The 17,315-nt window shown below is 42.2% G+C and overlaps 1 protein-coding gene across 1 annotated transcript; it reads left to right on the forward strand.

Annotated features, from left to right (window-relative positions):
* The first annotated feature begins 13,364 nt into the window (after window positions 1–13,364).
* LOC121244227 (uncharacterized protein K02A2.6-like) lies at window positions 13,365–15,821 on the forward strand. The gene has a single exon (XM_041142249.1). It carries the CDS (start codon window positions 13,365–13,367, stop codon window positions 15,819–15,821), a length of 2,457 nt encoding a protein of 818 aa, XP_040998183.1.
* Window positions 15,822–17,315: the final 1,494 nt, after the last annotated feature.

Raw genomic sequence — 17,315 nt, forward strand, 5'->3', positions numbered from 1 at the left:
ATGGTTTTGTAAAAAAAATTGATTATTGAATAATATAATGCCTAAAAAATAAATTTTAGTAAACATCTTTAGATAATGATAAGTTAGCAAAGTATAATAATTACATGTTCGGAATCTTTGATAGATTAGAAAACAAAAGGATAAGTTCAAAATATATCATAGTTTAATACAAATTTTGCAAATTGATCATTTTGCTAAGTTTGTTTAATGCAAGTTTAACAAAAAGATTAGTCCAAAATGCTAAGTGGTTGGTTTGCTGCGCAATTGATCATTCTGCATCATTTTGTACAGGATTAATTGAGAGGACATTGAAGTTTTTGTGTTGTTGTTATTGATTGAGTCAATTAGGCTCTGCACCAAGTTGAATTATCCATTTTTTGTAAAGCTTGTGTTGCAATATTCTCCAAACATGATAAATGTTCCTATATGATAAAAATTTCACAATTCAGTATGATTAATAGGAAAATAAAGAACCTATAAGAAGAAAATTCAAAATAGTCTAAATTAATACAAATTTTGTAATAGAATGCTTATAGTCAGGTTATTATACATGTTGTAGATAAAAATAAGATATTTTGTTGTGATAATTATTGTTTCCAAATAGAAGAAGATGCTAACATTGAAATTTGATTTTAGATAATGATTTATATTTGCCTCAAAACAAAATAATTCTATATGAGGTTTTTGTTAATAGAATGTTTTTATTTCAAATCATAAAATAGTGTAAAATCTAAAAATTCTTAAAATTAGAATAAATATGAAAATAAGGATTTTAGAAGATAAATACCTCGATAGTGTGATTCATGAAGTCAATTACTAAGCACCCTAATGCTTCTTTTACAATTTGACCAAACAAAATTGTAGCTAGTTATCCTATACTATCATCAACTTCAACATATGTTCGACAACAATAAGTGATGAAAATTTGATTTTGCGTTAGAACTAATAGAAACTACATATTAAATTTGTTACGTAAATGAGTAAGATTGAAAATTTGAAGAATACATATTGTGGTTGCAAAATGCTTGTGTGTTTGCAATGGTAAGAAAGAAAGGTTTCATTGTGTTCATAGCCCGTTCCTTTGTTACAGTCAATGTATGATGACGTGTAAAAAAATATTTGGCACAAGTCAACCACAACTATCTTGCATTTTATCCAAAATTTTACTTTCTACATTCAATTAGAGACAAATATTTTGACAAAGTAATAGCTTATGTATTAATAAACTTAAACCAGAGTCTGAATACAATTAGGAATTGATGAAAACGTAGTGGTATAACCACTAATGCTAAGAGCATCCTTGCTTAAGGCATGAGCAACACAATTATTTGCTCTAACAGTATGTCTTGCTAAGCAAAAGGTAAATGAATTTAAAGTTTCCTTTGTGTCTACTGTCAACTATCCTACATATGTGATGGACTTTGAAGTTGAGTTGAGGCCCTGAAACCTCCTACAAAGAGTCTCCTCCAAGATAAAATTTTGAAAACCAGAAGCTTTGCAGAACATAGATGCCTGTAGTGCTGCATAGGCTTCAACTGTCAAAGGGTCAGGGTACAGATCATGGTTCATCCTTAAGGTAGCTAGTACTCTTCCTTCCCAATATCTTATTACTGCTCCCACTTCTACTTTACATGAAACTTTGTCTAGAGTCGCATCCCAATTCAACTTTAGTTGTCCCTGAGGTGGGGCTTCCTAGTGAGTGTGTTGTTTGCTGATGTAAAACTCTGATTTCTTCTGCTGGATGAACTGTTATAGTTCCTCCACCAATTGGCTTGACTGCTGGGCAATCCTGGTTGGGTGGGAAAAGAGTCCCCTAAACACTAGTTCATTCCTCCTTTTCCAAATTAGCCACGAGGTGATTGCAAATGTCATTATTCCTCCAAGTCCAGGCTCTTCATAAAGCTTTCTACTAATTCAACAAAATGAAGGTAGATGGGCTTGCTTTCTGCAGTTTCCTAGTGCTCTGTGCCCATATGTCTCTTGCTAAGGGGCAGTCTCAAAGAATATGTTCAATGGATTCAGCCTGTTGCTTGCATATTGGGCAGTAAGGGTTTGCAGTGACGTTTCTCTTCATGAGGTTATCTCGGGTTGGTAAGGCATTGAGGCAGGCTCTCCAAAGAAAAGTTTTATCTGCATTTGGGATATTGGGGTTCCAAAGTTTTTTCCAAAGGTTCTGAGAAGTGCTAGGATTGGAGGGTTGTCCCAGTTTTTGATTCTTCATGTCAGTGAGCAGGTGGTAGGCAGTTAACACTAAAGTGTCCTGTGGTGGTGCACCTCCAATACAATTTGTCAGGTTTTGGATAAGGACTGAGGGTGTGGCTTTAATTATGTCTGCATCCTCCTTAGTGAACATAATTGTGACCAAGTCCTCTCTCCATTGGTTTACTGTTCTGTCAATGAGAATGGAGACTTTTGTGTTGACTTACAGAAAACTATGTGATCTCTGAGGTTCAAAGGTGGTCTTTCTTGGGAGCCATTTGTCATTTTGTATCTTAGCTGTTTCACCATCTCCTATCCTCCAAACTAGTCCTTCAGTAAGCAAAGATCTAGCTGCTAAGAAGCATTGCCATAGGAAGGAAGTATTATGTCCTAGTTTAGCTAAAAGAAAAGATCCCTGGTGAAAATACTTTTCCTTAAGCACTTGGGTAGCAAGGGAGTCAGGTTTGGAGACTATTCTCCACCCTTGTTTAGCTAGGAGAGCTAAATTAAAGTTGGCAAAGTCCCTTAGTCCTAGACCACCTTGGCATTTAACCCTCTTCAATTGATTCCAATGGACCCAATGGATCTTTTTTTTTCTTGAGATTGCTGCCCTCACAAAAAATTCCTTACCATTTTATTCAATTCATGGACAAATTGTCTTGGTAACTTAAAGATCCTCATGCTATAGGTTGGAATGGCTTGAATGACGGTCTTGATGAGTACTTCTTTGCCTGCTTGAGAGAGGAATTTATTCTTCCAATTTGAGATTCTTGCCTGCACCTTGTCCAGAATGCACTTGAAGGAGTTGGCTCTGGATCTCCCAATGAGTGCTGGTAGCCCTAGGTATTTTTCATATGAATTTGTGCCCTGTATCCCTGCAATACTGGTTATGATTCCTTTGGACTCCTCACTGGTATTTTTGCTGAAATAAATTGAAGTTTTCTCCTTGTTAAGTCTCTGACCTGAGACAAGTTCATAGGCTTCAAGTAGGTAGTATAGTCTGCTCCATTCAATTGAGTTAGCTTTGCGAAATAGAAGGTTGTCATCTGCAAAAAACAAATGGTTAATTGAAAGTTTCTTTCTTATTATGGGTAACCTAGTGATGATCCCAGACCTTTCAGCCTTATTAAGCATGCAACTGAGGACCTCTGTGCTCATTATGAACAAATAGGGGGATAGTGGATCCCCTTGCCTCAGCCCTCTCGTGGGATGAAATCTATCTTGAGGAGCACCATTCAAGAGAATAGAATAGGAAACTGTCCCTACATATTTCATGATCAATTCCACCCACTTGCGATCAAAACCAAACTGTTGCAAGACAGATTTCAAAAAAGGCCATTCTATCTTGTCATAGGCCTTACTCATGTTGAGTTTAAGATCCATAAAGCCATCCCTTCCCTTTAGTCTGGTCTTCATAGTGTGTAGAGACTCAAAAGCAGCTATGATGTTGTCTGTTATCATCTTGCCAGGGACAAAAGTTGTTTGAGTGGGGGATATAATCTCTGTCAGGACACTCTTTAGTTGATTGGCCAAGGTCTTTGCAATGATTTTGTAAAGAACATATTGCAGAGGCTAATGGGCCTAAAGTCAGTCACTTGGAGGGGGAAACTTTTTTGGGAATCAAAGCAATGTTGGTTTCATTCAGGGCACTAGTCCATTTTCCACCATTTAGTGCATCAAGTGCTGCTTGAGTGACTCTGATCCCCACTATGGACTAATTTTTTTTGGTAAAACACAGCAGGGAATCCATCTGAGCCAAGAGAACCCAGTGGATTCATACTAAACAAAGCCTCTTTTACTTCAAGTTCTGTAAAGGGTTTGGAGAGGGTGAGGTTCATTTCTGTGGTGAGTTTTCTGGGCAAGGGTGATATGCATTCTGCAATGCCAGTGGGACTTGATGAGGTGAAGAGGTCTTGGAAATTTTTTTGGAAGAGTTGGCTTATTTCTTTCTGACTTGTAAACTCATGTGCAGATTCATCTCTGATCTTGGTGATGGTATTACGTTTCCTTCTTTGACTTGCATAATTGTGGAAGAAAGCTGTATTCTTGTCTCCCTCTCCTAGCCAATTTTGTTTGGCTCTTTGTTGCCATTTTGTGTTTTCTGCTTCAAGTAGAAGATCCACTTCTCTTTGTAGGACTCGAATCTCATCATATAATTGACCCTCATTTGAATCTTTCAGTTGGTGAAGCGGATCGGATTTGGCTTTCAAGATTTCCCCTTGGTTTTTGTTGAGATCCCTGCTCCATTTTTTCATACCCTCTTGGCAATTTCTTAGGCTAAGAAGGGTGTTGTGTAAAGAGTCTGACTGTCCTAGATGGCAATCCCAGGCTCGTTTGATCAAAGCTTCACAACCCTCCTTGTTACTCCAATTGGCTTCATACCTGAAAACTCTTCATTTTTTTCTCCCTAATAAATTGTTTTTGGATTTGGATCAGGATGGGCCTGTGGTCTGAGGTGGATGTTGCTAGATGATGTACATATTGGTCTTCAATGTACAGATTGGTCTTCAAACTTTTCAACCCAAATAGAGTTTCTTAGAGCTCTATCTAATCTTTCTTTTGTGAAAGACTCTCTCTCTCTCTCTCTCTATTATTAGCCCATGTATATCTGTCTCCATCATAACCAAGGTCATTCAGGTCACAATGTTCTAAAGTCTTCCTAAAATCTTATATCTCTCTGTAAGGTCGGAAAGTTACATCAAATTTTTCATCAAGACTTATGATCTCATTAAAGTCCCTGAAACACAACCAAGGCACATTCCTTGAAGGGGTTAGAGTTTTAAGGAGATGCCAGGTTGCACTCCTTTTGGCAGTGTTAGGGTGGCCATAAAAACCTGTTATTAACTAGGGAGTGTCATCATAAGGTGTCTTGACCAGTCCTGAAATATGCCAATTAGTGTAGGTTTCAAGAAGAATAGGATTTTCTTACTAAGATGCCATGTTAACATTAGAAAATATTGTGATTTATTACTAAGAATAGTATTTTACCATCATGGGTTGCAAATACTTCACAATTTTGACAAACCAAAAAAAAAAATAAAAATAAAAATGATAGGTTCATCAACCCAAATAGTATAAACAAATTTAGTCATGTTTGGTTAAGTCCAATTCTTAAGATTTTTTTTTAAAGAAGAATGATAAGATAGCTATGATAAAATATCCGTAGATATACAAAAATAGAATCCACATAAAAACGACCGACACAAAAGGGCGGGGGAAAAGAAATAGTTCCAAAAGGAAAAATACACAGATCAACACACTAACATGATGACATACAAACCAAAAGAATTAAAGTCATACTTTTTTCAGAAAACAAAAATGAATCGACCAAAAACAATCAAAAGTATTGAACTAATTCTGAAAAATCTCTCCAACTCCTTTTAGCTTATTCGACATCATCTTAATTCCCAAGGTGTGCATTAACCATTGTTTTACATTTTTGTGCAGAAACACATGCACTACTTTTGCCAAAGGAACAACCAAAGTAGCACACCAACTACAATTGATCACTTTTATATATTATTCTATCATATTCTAATCCTTTTTTTTTTATTTTGTTGACATGTTTGCTTCTGATCATATATATATATTTTTATTGTTTATCGATAAAAGAATGTTACTAATAGGAAAATGCTTTTGATCGCTAGCATTTTTCTTCCAAGAAAACTAACACCAACAGAAGAAAAAATCCAAGAAAAAGAAGTCGGTGACATTCTGTTACAAAAAAATTCTATACCCACTTCATCATTTTCTACAAAAAATCCATATTAGAACTTCAAGCCTCATTATGAATGCATCGAATGGATTGCTACTAGTTGTGCTTAACAGTTCGCACAGCCAAAGAACCACTTTGCTAAATTTAACTACATCCAAAATGGTGAAACTATTATCCTGGCATGAAAATTACTTTTAATAAAAGACAAGGATAGAGTTTACATGAAATTAGGCAAAACCTGCCTAGACAACTGATCTCATGTATGAAACAACAATAATTTAAAAAAGAAGATTTTCACACTTGATAGATGGATAAATTAACACTAATAAATGATGGTACTAAAAATCAAATTTTCAGTTTATTAATTTAATTCTCCGATCTTTATCATCAATCATTTTATGAAGCTTGTTGATCATGGGTTTAAAGAAATATATCATGTAAAAAAAGTACACAAAACCTTTACTTTGTATCAAATGATTTTTTAATTAACAAATTAAGAATTATATATAAATATTAACTTGTAAGAATTTACTAATTAAAACTCTTACTGGCACCACTAGAATTTCGATACAGAATTTGAGAATCAACAACAAAGATGAGCTCAGAATCTAGCAAGCCACTTCAAGCGTTAGCAACAACAATTAAAACAATGAAAGACCCTTCAGTTGCAAATTCCAATATGGAAATATCTAAAACAACCACTAATGAACTTGAGATTCACTCAAAGCAGATGAGAATGCGAACCTTCTCGCAATTATAGCAATTACCTCAGTGAGAGGAGATGAAACAAGACCCAAAAACTAACTCCAAACTCGATTTCTAAGGGAGCTGGTGACAATGAGGAAATGGATGGTTTCGAGGCAGACCGGTCTGATCGCAAAGTCTCGAGGTCGTATTGAAAAAGAAGAAGAATAAGGAGAAGACAACCAAGCAACCAAGCCAAAGAATCGACGAGAAAAAAAAGAGAAAACCAAGAACATGATAGAAACAAGGCTTTGGAGATGCAATGTACTATCAAAGAATGAACGAGAGCTTACCAAAAATCGCAACACCGAAACGTATCAACAAGCAAAATATAGAAGTGGCGACTTTAAATGCCGACATAAATTTTGCACCCAAACAGTATTAGACCCATGATATTTTCCTGCGATATTATTTTTAGTGACAATATGTCGCCGGAAAGATTCTTTTTTGCTGCGAACTTAAATGCTGATGAAACTTTTACACCCAAACAATAGTAAATTTAAGGTCTTTTTTGGCAATATTATTTGCAAAGGTAATGTATAGCTGCAAAACCTCTTTTTAGCGGCGACTTTAAATGTCAACAAAAATTTTACACCCAAACAATAGAAAATTTATGGTCTTTTTCGGTGATATTATTTGTGGCAGTAATATATCATCGGAAATAGTCTTCTCCAAGATGATTTTGAACTGCACATGATCATTATTAGGAATGTCGTGATGTGTGGGTGGTTTAAACTGCACATGATCATTATTAGGGACGTCTTGATCTTCTGTATTTTATACGCATTCAGTAAACATGATTATATGACCTGAAATAAAAAAAAAAAAAAAAAAAAAATTGTACATTAGAGGTATTGAACTAATTCTAAAAAACCTCTACAACTCCTTGTTTTAACTTATTCGACAACATCTTATTTTTCAAGATATGCATTAACCATTGTTTTGCATTTTTGTACAGAAACACATGCATTACTTCTGCGAAAAACACATGCCCAAGTAACACACCAATTACAATTGATCACTTTTATAAATTATTTTACCATGTTCTAATCCTTTTTTATTTTGCTGGCAAGTTTGCTTATGATCATATATATATATTTTTTTTATTGTTTATCGGTAAAAGAATATTACTAATAGGAAAATGCTACTTGGCCTTCTGGTGGGTAATTAGTTGTTTTTTTTTTCAACATTATTTTAACTTCTTTAGTTATTAAGAAAAAAAAAACACAATTTCACTGTTAGTCAATTTCTTAATAATTAAGTAAAATAAATAAATATAAAAAACTGTGGCAGAGTGGCCTTGCTGCCACGATCCACTGAGATTCAGCCCTGTGTCGCTTCGATTCGTCCCTCCCCCTCAAACCACATCACCTTCCACGATTTCCTAGGTGAGGCTAGCAACAAGGACTTGTCCAAAATCGGTGCATGACGTGCTCCCTCGGAGTGCACGCGAACGTGGCTGCCTGGGTGCCCCCCCTCCCCCCCCCCCCCCCCCCCCCCCCCCCCCCCCCCCCGCTGAAATGCCTCGACGCCCCCCACGACATGCCCCGACAAGCATGCACGTCGTGGTTGCCTGCGTGCCCCGCCGTTGCTGCCTTGACAACCCAGCCGATATTGTCTCGACGGTGCCCATGACATGCCTCGACAGCCCCATGGCATGCCTCGGACAAGGCCATGCCTTGCCTCGACAGTCCCGCTAACATGCCCCATGGCTTGCCATGATAACCCCACGGTTTGCCTTGACAGCCCCGCTGACATGCCCCATTGCTTGCCTTGACAGCCCCACAGCTTGCCTTGAACGCCTCGTGGCATGCCCCATGGCATGCCTTGACAGACCCGCTGAGATGCCCCATAGCTTGCCTTGACAGCCCCGCGGCATGCCCCATGGCATGCCTTGACAGCCCCACGGCTTGCCATGACAGCCCCACGACTTACCTTGACAGCCCCGTGGCATGCCTTGACAGCCCCGTTGACATGCCCCATGGCATGCCATGACAGCCCCACGGCTTGCCTTGACAGCCCAGCTGACATGCCCCATTGCTTGCCTTGACAGCCCCACGGCTTGCCTTGACAGCCCCGCGGCATGCTCCATGACATGCCTTGACAGCCCCGTTGAGATGCCCCACGGCATGCCGTGACACCCCCGCGGCATGCCCCATGGCATACCTTGACAACTTGTTAGGGACCCTGGTCTAGTCCCTAAACACTTGGTTCGCCAATCAAATAGTAGCCTTGAAGTGACCGAGTCTAAGTCCTTCTCTTGCTTGGTCCACGTCCAAATATGGTCAAGATGACCAATATGCCAATGTGAGGTTGTGTATTTCGGCTAGTAGGAATGTGGAAGGTGGGGATTGGATGATGGAAGTGTAGGGTAGGAAGATGGAATGATGCACGGCAATGATGTGGATTAGGGTTTCTCGAAATGGGTAAGGAAGTTGGCGGCTAGGGTTTGTCCAAAATGGTAAGGAAGTGTGGCGGCTAGGGTTTGCCCAATATGGAAATGAGTGTGGCGGCTAGGGTTGTCCTAAATGGAAATGGAGTGTGGCGGCTAGGGTTTCCAAAGTGGGATAATGGAAGTGGCGGCTAGGGTTACCGAAATAGGATAGTGCAGGAATTAGGAAAGTTTCCTAATTGTTTGAGCTGGAAATGGAAAGTGTTGTGGACGGTTTAGGCAACTCCCAATATGGCAATTGATGGCCGAATGGGATTTGTCTTACCAACTATTAATATTCGGCTAGGGCAACACAAGAGTTAAATCAACTTATGGAAAGTTGAATAACACCTTAGTTGGCCGAAAATGAAAATCAAATGGATTGAATAGCCGAATATAATGAAGAACATCAAGAGCAATTCAAAGACACTCAAGAACACAAGTAAGAACTCTTATGTCTTGAATAAAATAAAAGAAAGAACACTAAGATAATCCAAACTTGATTCACGAGTTGCACAAGTATTGAATAACCTCATATAATGATAAACCAACTTGGATTCATGAATTGCACCAAGTTGCATGAACAAGATAATCGAACTAGACTTATTCAAAGAATTGCAAAGTGTAATCCTCTTCTTCGGATCAACGAATATCACCCAACAAGCCCAAGTGCTAAGGCACCGAAAATGACCTCTCAAACAATAATACTCTCTCTAAGAGTTTTGCCAAAAAGATGTGAATGAAATGACTAAGGGTCCTATTTATAGGTTACAACTTGGAAACCCCCAAATGGTCCCTTGAAAGTAAATAGCAATTAATTAAAGGATTAAATAAATAAAACAATAAAATAGAGCAATGGACTAAACCATGGTGTGACATGCACGGGCCCATGGTGGGCTAAGTGGTTGCATGTTGGTTGGTTGGTCCATGGCTAAGTGTTGGTTCGGCATGGTCCAAGTGGGTGGCTTGGGCATTGGCTGCATGGCACGGGCTGGAGCCGTGCGCTGGAGGGCATGCCACTGGCCTGCTCTGCATGGCACGGGCTGGAGCCGTGCGCTGGATGGCACGCCATGGGGCGTGCCACTAGCCTCGCTGGGGCGCTGCAGGATGGGCGTGGGTGTGCTGGCATGCGGCAAGGGCCCATGGTCAAGCTGATGTGCGGCAGGGGAAGCCAAGGCCATGCGGGTGTGCGGCATGGTCAGTCTAGGAGTGCGCGCGCGAGGGGGCTGGCTTGCCTGTGCGGCGCATGGATGCCCGCAGGGCCATGCGGCCCACTGATGTGCGCACGGGCCTACGCACTGCGAAGTGCCTGGGCTTGCGGACCGCTGGGGCGCCTGGTGCTGCGCGCATGTGTGCGCTGGCCTGTGCGCGCTGGCTTGTGCTGGGCATGCTGCCATGCGCCTGCAAGCCTAGCTAGCCTGCATTCTGGTTGCCCCGTGGGTGCCATCGCGCGGGCCAAGGCATGCATGCATACTGGGCGCCCCGTGCGTGTCACCCCACGAGCCAAGGCATGGTTGTGGGCTAGCCAAGGTGCATGTCCCCACCATGACTAGGGCATGTGCGGCTCCTCTAAAGGCAACTCGACGTGGGGGTCTAACAGGCTGTCAAGGCAAGCCATGGGGAATGTTAGCGGGGCTGTCAAGGCAAGCCGTGGGGTTGGGTTAGACCCCCACGTCTAGTTGCCTCTAGAGGAGCCGCACATGCCCTAGTCATGGTGGGGACATGCACCTTGGCTAGCCCACAACCATGCCTTGGCTCGTGGGGTGACACGCACGGGGCGCCCAGCATGCATGCATGCCTTGGCCCGCGCGATGGCACCCACGGGGCGCCCAGCATGCCGGCTAGCGAGGCTAGCAGGCGCATGGCAGCATGCGCAGCACAAGCCAGCGTGCACAGGCGCGCAGCACAGGCCGGCGCGCACATGCGCGGTGCACCAGGCGCCCAGCAGGCCGCATGCCCAGGCACTTCGCAGTGCGCAGGCCCGTGCGCACATCAGTGGGCCGCATGGCCCTGCGGGCATCCATGCGCCGCACAGGCAAGCCAGCCCCCGCGCGCGCGCATTCCCAAACTGACCATGCCGCACACCCGCATGGCCTTGGCTTCCCCTGCCGCACATCAGCTTGACCATGGGCCCTTGCCGCATGCCAGCACACCCACGCCCATCCTGCAGCGCCCCAGCGAGGCTAGTGGCACGCCCCATGGCGTGCCATCCAGCGCACGGCTCCAGCCCGTGCCATGCAGAGCAGGCCAGTGGCATGCCCTCCAGGCATGCCATCCAGCGCACGGCTCCAGCCCGTGCCATGCAGCCAATGCCCAAGCCACCGACTTGGACCATGCCGAACCAACACTTAGCCATGGACCAACCAACCAACATGCAACCACTTAGCCCACCATGGGCCCGTGCATGTCACACCATGGTTTAGTCCATGACTCTATTTTATTGTTTTATTTATTTAATCCTTTAATTAATTGCTATTTACTTTCAAGGGACTATTTGGGGGTTTCCATGTTGTAACCTATAAATAGGACCCTTAGTCATTTCATTCACATCTTTTTGGCAAAACTCTTAGAGAGAGCATTATTGTTTGAGAGGTCATTTTCAGTGCCTTAGCACTTGGGCTTGTTGGGTGATATTCGTTGATCCCAAGAAGAGGATTACACTTTGCAATTCTTTGAATAAGTGTAATTCGATTATCTTGTTCATGCAACTTGGTGCAATTCATGAATCCAAGTTGGTTTATCAATATATGAGATTATTCAATACTTGTGCAACTCGTGAATCAAGTTTGGATTATCTTAGTGTTCTTTCTTTTATTTTATTCAAGACATAAGAGTTCTTACTTGTGTTCTTGAGTGTCTTTGAATTGCTCTTGATGTTCTTCATTATATTCGGCTATTCAATCCATTTGATTTTCATTTTCGGCCAACTAAGGTGTTATTCAACTTTCCATAAGTTGTTTTAACTCTTGTGTTGCCCTAGCCGAATATTAATAGTTGGTAAGACAAATCCCATTCGGCCATCAATTGCCATATTGGGAGTTGCCTAAACCGTCCACAACACTTTCCATTTCCAGCTCAAACAATTAGGAAACTTTCCTAATTCCTGCACTATCCTATTTCGGCAACCCTAGCCGCCACTTCCATTATCCCACTTTGGAAACCCTAGCCGCCACACTCCATTTCCATTTAGGACAACCCTAGCCGCCACACTCATTTCCATATTGGGCAAACCCTAGCCGCCACACTTCCTTACCATTTTGGACAAACCCTAGCCGTCAACTTCCATACCCATTTCGGGAAACCCTAATCCACATCATTGTCGTGCATCATTCCATCTTCCTACCCTACACTTCCATCATCCAATCCCCACCTTCCACATTCCTACTAGCCGAAATACACAACCTCACATTGGCATATTGGTCATCTTGACCATCTTTGGACGTGGACCAAGCAAGAGAAGGACTTAGACTTGGTCACTTCAAGGCTACTATTGGATTGGCGAACCAAGTGTTTAGGGACTAGACCGGGGTCCCTAAGATTTATGGTGCTTTCATTGAGAGGATTCTTGTTTGGTGAATTTTGATAAGTGCTCACTTCTCCAAGAGGTAAACGACGCGTTAACCCAAACTTTGTGAATTTGTTGGGGGAGACCCTCGTTGGATCCCATTTATTTTTGTTTTTGGAATTGTTAAAAAATGAAGTGTGGGGGGTTGAGGTAGAAGACGGAGTAGTGTTCTTGAAGGGATCGACCACCCTTGAAGGTGGAGGATCTAAGGTTGGACAAGAGCTTGTGCAAGAGGGGTTGTCCATCTTTTTAGGTGGCCTACTCAAGGTTGGACTTGAGAGCCCTTCCTATCGCCATAGAAGAGTGCAAGTTGCTGTCCAAAGCTTCCTCAACCAGAATTTTCAGTTTGCAAAGCTCGGTTTGCAAGTGTTCGAGAGAGTAGTTTGTAAGCACAATGTCTACAAGTAACCAAGAGGCCGAAGGGAAGAAGATTTCCAACTGGGATTGAATTGAGAAGTTAGAAGACCACAACACAAAAGTCTTGGACATCTTGAGTGAGGTCAACACTACAATGGCCGAACTTAGGATGGCCTTGAATATCACCACCCGTGATAGTGAAGAACAAAAAAGGACCATGGAAGCCATGAGAAGAGAAACGCATTGAAAGAATAGAAAGAAGACTTGTTGAAAGTCAAGCTCCAAGTCAAGAAACAAATGGACAAAGGCATGATGCTTTTGTAGATGGAGTTGAAACTAGTGTGTCCGAATCTATGCATGATGTGATGCGTGAGCCACCAAGGGTGGAAGTGAGAAGAGGAGGACGAGTGGAGCAAGGCAACCTAGCCGTGGAGAGATGGATTCATGGTGGAAGTCACCATGGGAGTCCAAGCATGAGGGCAAGACCACAAGACATAAGGTACGAGGTACCTAGATATGAAGAAGGCCATGAGGTCGAGAATGCTCATGAAGAAGAGAGGCCATATGGCCATGATCGGCGTGAAGAGAGAAGGCACAACCACTATGATAGAAATAGTGGTCATCATGGGAGAAGGTTTGAAGAAGAGTATCATGAGGAAAGAAGAGGAAACCGGGCTAATGACCGGAGACCCAAGGTAGACTTTCCTAAGTTCAATGAGGGAGATCCCTATGAGTGGCTTGACAAAGTTGACCATTACTTCCATACCTATGAGGTGCCAAGAAGAGAGAGGGTATCCACGGCATGTTTTTATTTGGAGGGTAAAGCTAGCAAGTGGTGGAGGTGGATTAGAGACCAATATGAAAAAGATGAGAAAAGGTTGGGATGGACCGCTTTTGAGAAAGAATTCTTGCTTCAATTTGGCCCTTCGCCCACCATCAATCACCATGGGCAATTGGCTAAATTAAAACAAGAGGGAAGAGTCCATCAATACATAGAAGAATTTCGGCAACTACAAACCCTTTTGAGGGGGTGGTCCGAAGAAGCACTTGTTGGCACATTCATTGATGGTTTGAAGCCTTGGTTAGCCAAGGAGATCAAATTGAAGCAACTCACTAGAATCCAAGAAGTAATGAGGATGGCCGAAATCCTTGAAGAAAGTGGTACCATGGAGAGGAGATTTTCCAAGGATGTGGGGAGTAAAGCCTCAAAAACTTTACAAACCAAAGCACCTGGGAAAACTAAGGTGGAGATGGAGGTTTCTAAACCAAAGCCCTATGAGGTTAAGAAACTTTCTAGACAGGATGTCCAAGAAAGAATCAAGAAAGGCCTTTGCTTCAAATGTGGAGATAAATGGAGCAAGGAACATTCATGTAAATCGGGTAAGGCCTATGTGTTGATTGAAGAAGAAGAGAATGAAGAGTCTTCACATGATGAGTCCGAACAAGAGGAGGCCGAACCTAGTGGGGAGGAAGAAGATGCCGAATTATCACTCAATGCTATGTCCGGAGTACAAAGACCCACTTCCATGAGGGTCATGGCATGGATTGGGAAATTTGAAGTCACTTTGTTGGTGGATAGTGGCTCAACACATAACTTCATCAACTCCAACATTGTCACCAAGGTGGGGTTGAAATCGAGCACCATTGAGCCTTTTGATGTTAAAGTGGCTAATGGGGACAAGTTAAGGTGTGAGGGCCTTGTGAAAGAAGTTAAAATGAATGTCCAAGGATTACGAATTGTGGCGGACTTGCATGTTTTGTCACTAGTGGGACTTGATGTCGTCTTGGGCAATGCATGGCTCAAAGGCATTGGCAAAGTTATTAATGATTATGAGAAGATGACTATAGAGTTTTGGATTGGATCCAAAAAGAAGTTATGGACAGCTTTGACCTCCAAGGAGGTGAGGTCTTGTGAGGCCATGATGTTTCAGAAATTGTGTAAAGGTGGAGCTAGATGCTTTGCCATTATTCTAGCAAAGCAAGAGGCACTTTTGGAGGTTGAGAAAAGTGAAGACGGGAGCAAGAGGGATGACTTGTCCTTGCTGCCCGTGGAGGTCCAAGAAGTCTTGAGGGACCACAAGGGAGTTCTAGAGGTGCCAACTACCTTGCCACCTTCTAGAGTTTTTGATCATTCCATTGCCTTGGAAAATGAGGGCAAACCGGTGAATGTTCCTCCATACCGGTATGCTTATTTTCAAAAGGAAGAGATAGAGAGGCAAGTGGAAGAAATGTTGAAAGGAGGCTTGATAAGGCCTAGCAATAGTCCTTTTTCTTCACCGGTCCTATTGGTGAGAAAGAAGGATGGTACTTGGAGATTTTGCACGGATTATAGGGCTTTGAATGAAGCCACCATCAAGGATAGGTTCCCTATACCTACCGTTGATGAAATGTTGGATGAGTTGCACGGCGCTAGCATCTTTTCTAAACTTGACTTGAGGGCGGGTTACCACCAAATCCGTATGAAAGAAAGAGATGTGCACAAGACGGCCTTTAGAACTCATAATGGACACTATGAATACCTTGTGATGCAGTTTGGATTGTGTAATGCACCTTCCACATTCCAAGCCGCCATGAACACCATTTTCAAGCCCTTGTTGAGAAAATTTGTTTTGGTTTTCTTTGATGATATCTTGGTATATTCCAAGAACATTGAAGACCACAAGTTGCATTTGAAGGTGGTGATGAAGATTCTTGAGGAGCATCATATTTTCATCAAAGTATCTAAATGTGCTTTCATGGAAAAAGAGCTTGAGTACTTGGGGCATTTCATTTCGGGTGAAGGAGTCAAGGTGGATCAAAGGAAGATATAGGCCATGGTTGATTGGCCATTGCCCAATGATGTTTCGGCCTTGAGAGGTTTCTTGGGACTAACCGGCTACTATAGGCGGTTTGTGAAGAACTATGGGCTTATTGCTAAGCCACTCACTTCCTTGTTGAAGAAGGATAATTTTGCATGGACCCAAGGGGCAAGAGAGGCTTTTGAGGAATTGAAAAGAGCCATGACCACTACTCCCGTATTGGCCTTACCTAATTTTGAGAAGATCTTTGAAGTGTACACCGATGCAAGTGGGGATGGAATAGGGGCTGTTTTGGTCCAAGAAAAAAGGCCAATAGCTTTTATTTCCAAAGCCCTTGGACCTATGAAGAAAGCATGGAGTACTTATGCAAGGGAGATGCTTGCGGTTGTTCATGCCGTGAAGGTGTGGAGGCCGTTTTTGTTGGGAAGGAAGTTCACTATAATCATGGATCAACAAGCCTTGAGACACTTGTTGCAACAAAAAAAATAGTAACTCCGGAACAACAAAAGTTTCTTGTCAAGTTGTTGGGATTTGAGTATGACATTGTGTATCAACCCGGAAAAGAGAACAAAGTTGCGGATGCACTTAGTAGAAAAGAGGGAAGCTCAACATTGTGGCAAGTACATGAAGAGAATGATGATAGCTTGATGGCCTTGAGTGGGGCCGAATGGAGGATATGGGACAAGATCCGTGAGGCAACCAATGCGAGAGCCATTGAGATTGTAGAGCTTTTAGAAGCTCAAGGTGATGGGGTAATCGGTTTCAAGTTGAAAGAGGGCCTAATCTACTACAAGAACTATGTGTATGTCCCTAATGTGCCGAATTTGAGAAGGGAGATTCTTGATCACTTCCACAATAGTAAAGAGGGAGGCCACTCCGGGTGGTTGAGAACTTATATAAGAGTCAAGCATTTTTTCTATTGGGAAGGGATAAAGAAGGCCGTGAAGAAACTTGTGGCAGAATGTGATGTGTGCCAAAAGTCTAAGTATGAGACAAGACCACCATCCGGTTTGTTGCAACCATTGCCTATTCCTAATTTGATTTGGGAAGATGTGAGTATGGACTTCATCGAAGGGCTACCTATTAGTGGCGGGTTTGAGGTAATTTTTGTGGTGGTTGATAGGCTAAGCAAGTATAGCCATTTTATTTCTCTTACCCATCCATATTCGGCCAAGAGTGTGGCCAAGGCTTTTATTGATCATGTGGTGAAGCTACATGGGTTCCCCAAGAGCATTGTCACGGATAGAGATAGAGTCTTCATGAGTTCATTTTGGAAAGAATTAATTGAGCTTCAAGGTAGCAAGTTGAAGGCGAGTTCATCTTATCACCCACAAACCGATGGGCAAACGGAGATTGTTAATAGAACACTTGAGCAATACTTAAGGTGTTTTTGCCATGAAGAACAAAAAAAGTGGGGTGAGTACTTGTCTTGGGCCGAATATTGGTATAACGCTTCTTTTCATGCCTCCATACAAAGAAGTCCGTTTGAGGTTGTTTATGGGAGAG

This window comes from Juglans microcarpa x Juglans regia, chromosome 8S (assembly GCF_004785595.1).
Source record: "Juglans microcarpa x Juglans regia isolate MS1-56 chromosome 8S, Jm3101_v1.0, whole genome shotgun sequence".
NCBI classification, from domain to species: Eukaryota; Viridiplantae; Streptophyta; class Magnoliopsida; order Fagales; family Juglandaceae; genus Juglans; species Juglans microcarpa x Juglans regia.

Excerpts from the sequence above, each read along its gene's own strand:
- LOC121244227 (XM_041142249.1), top strand. The coding sequence starts at position 13,365 with ATGCATGATGTGATGCGTGAGCCACCAAGGGTGGAAGTGAGAAGAGGA.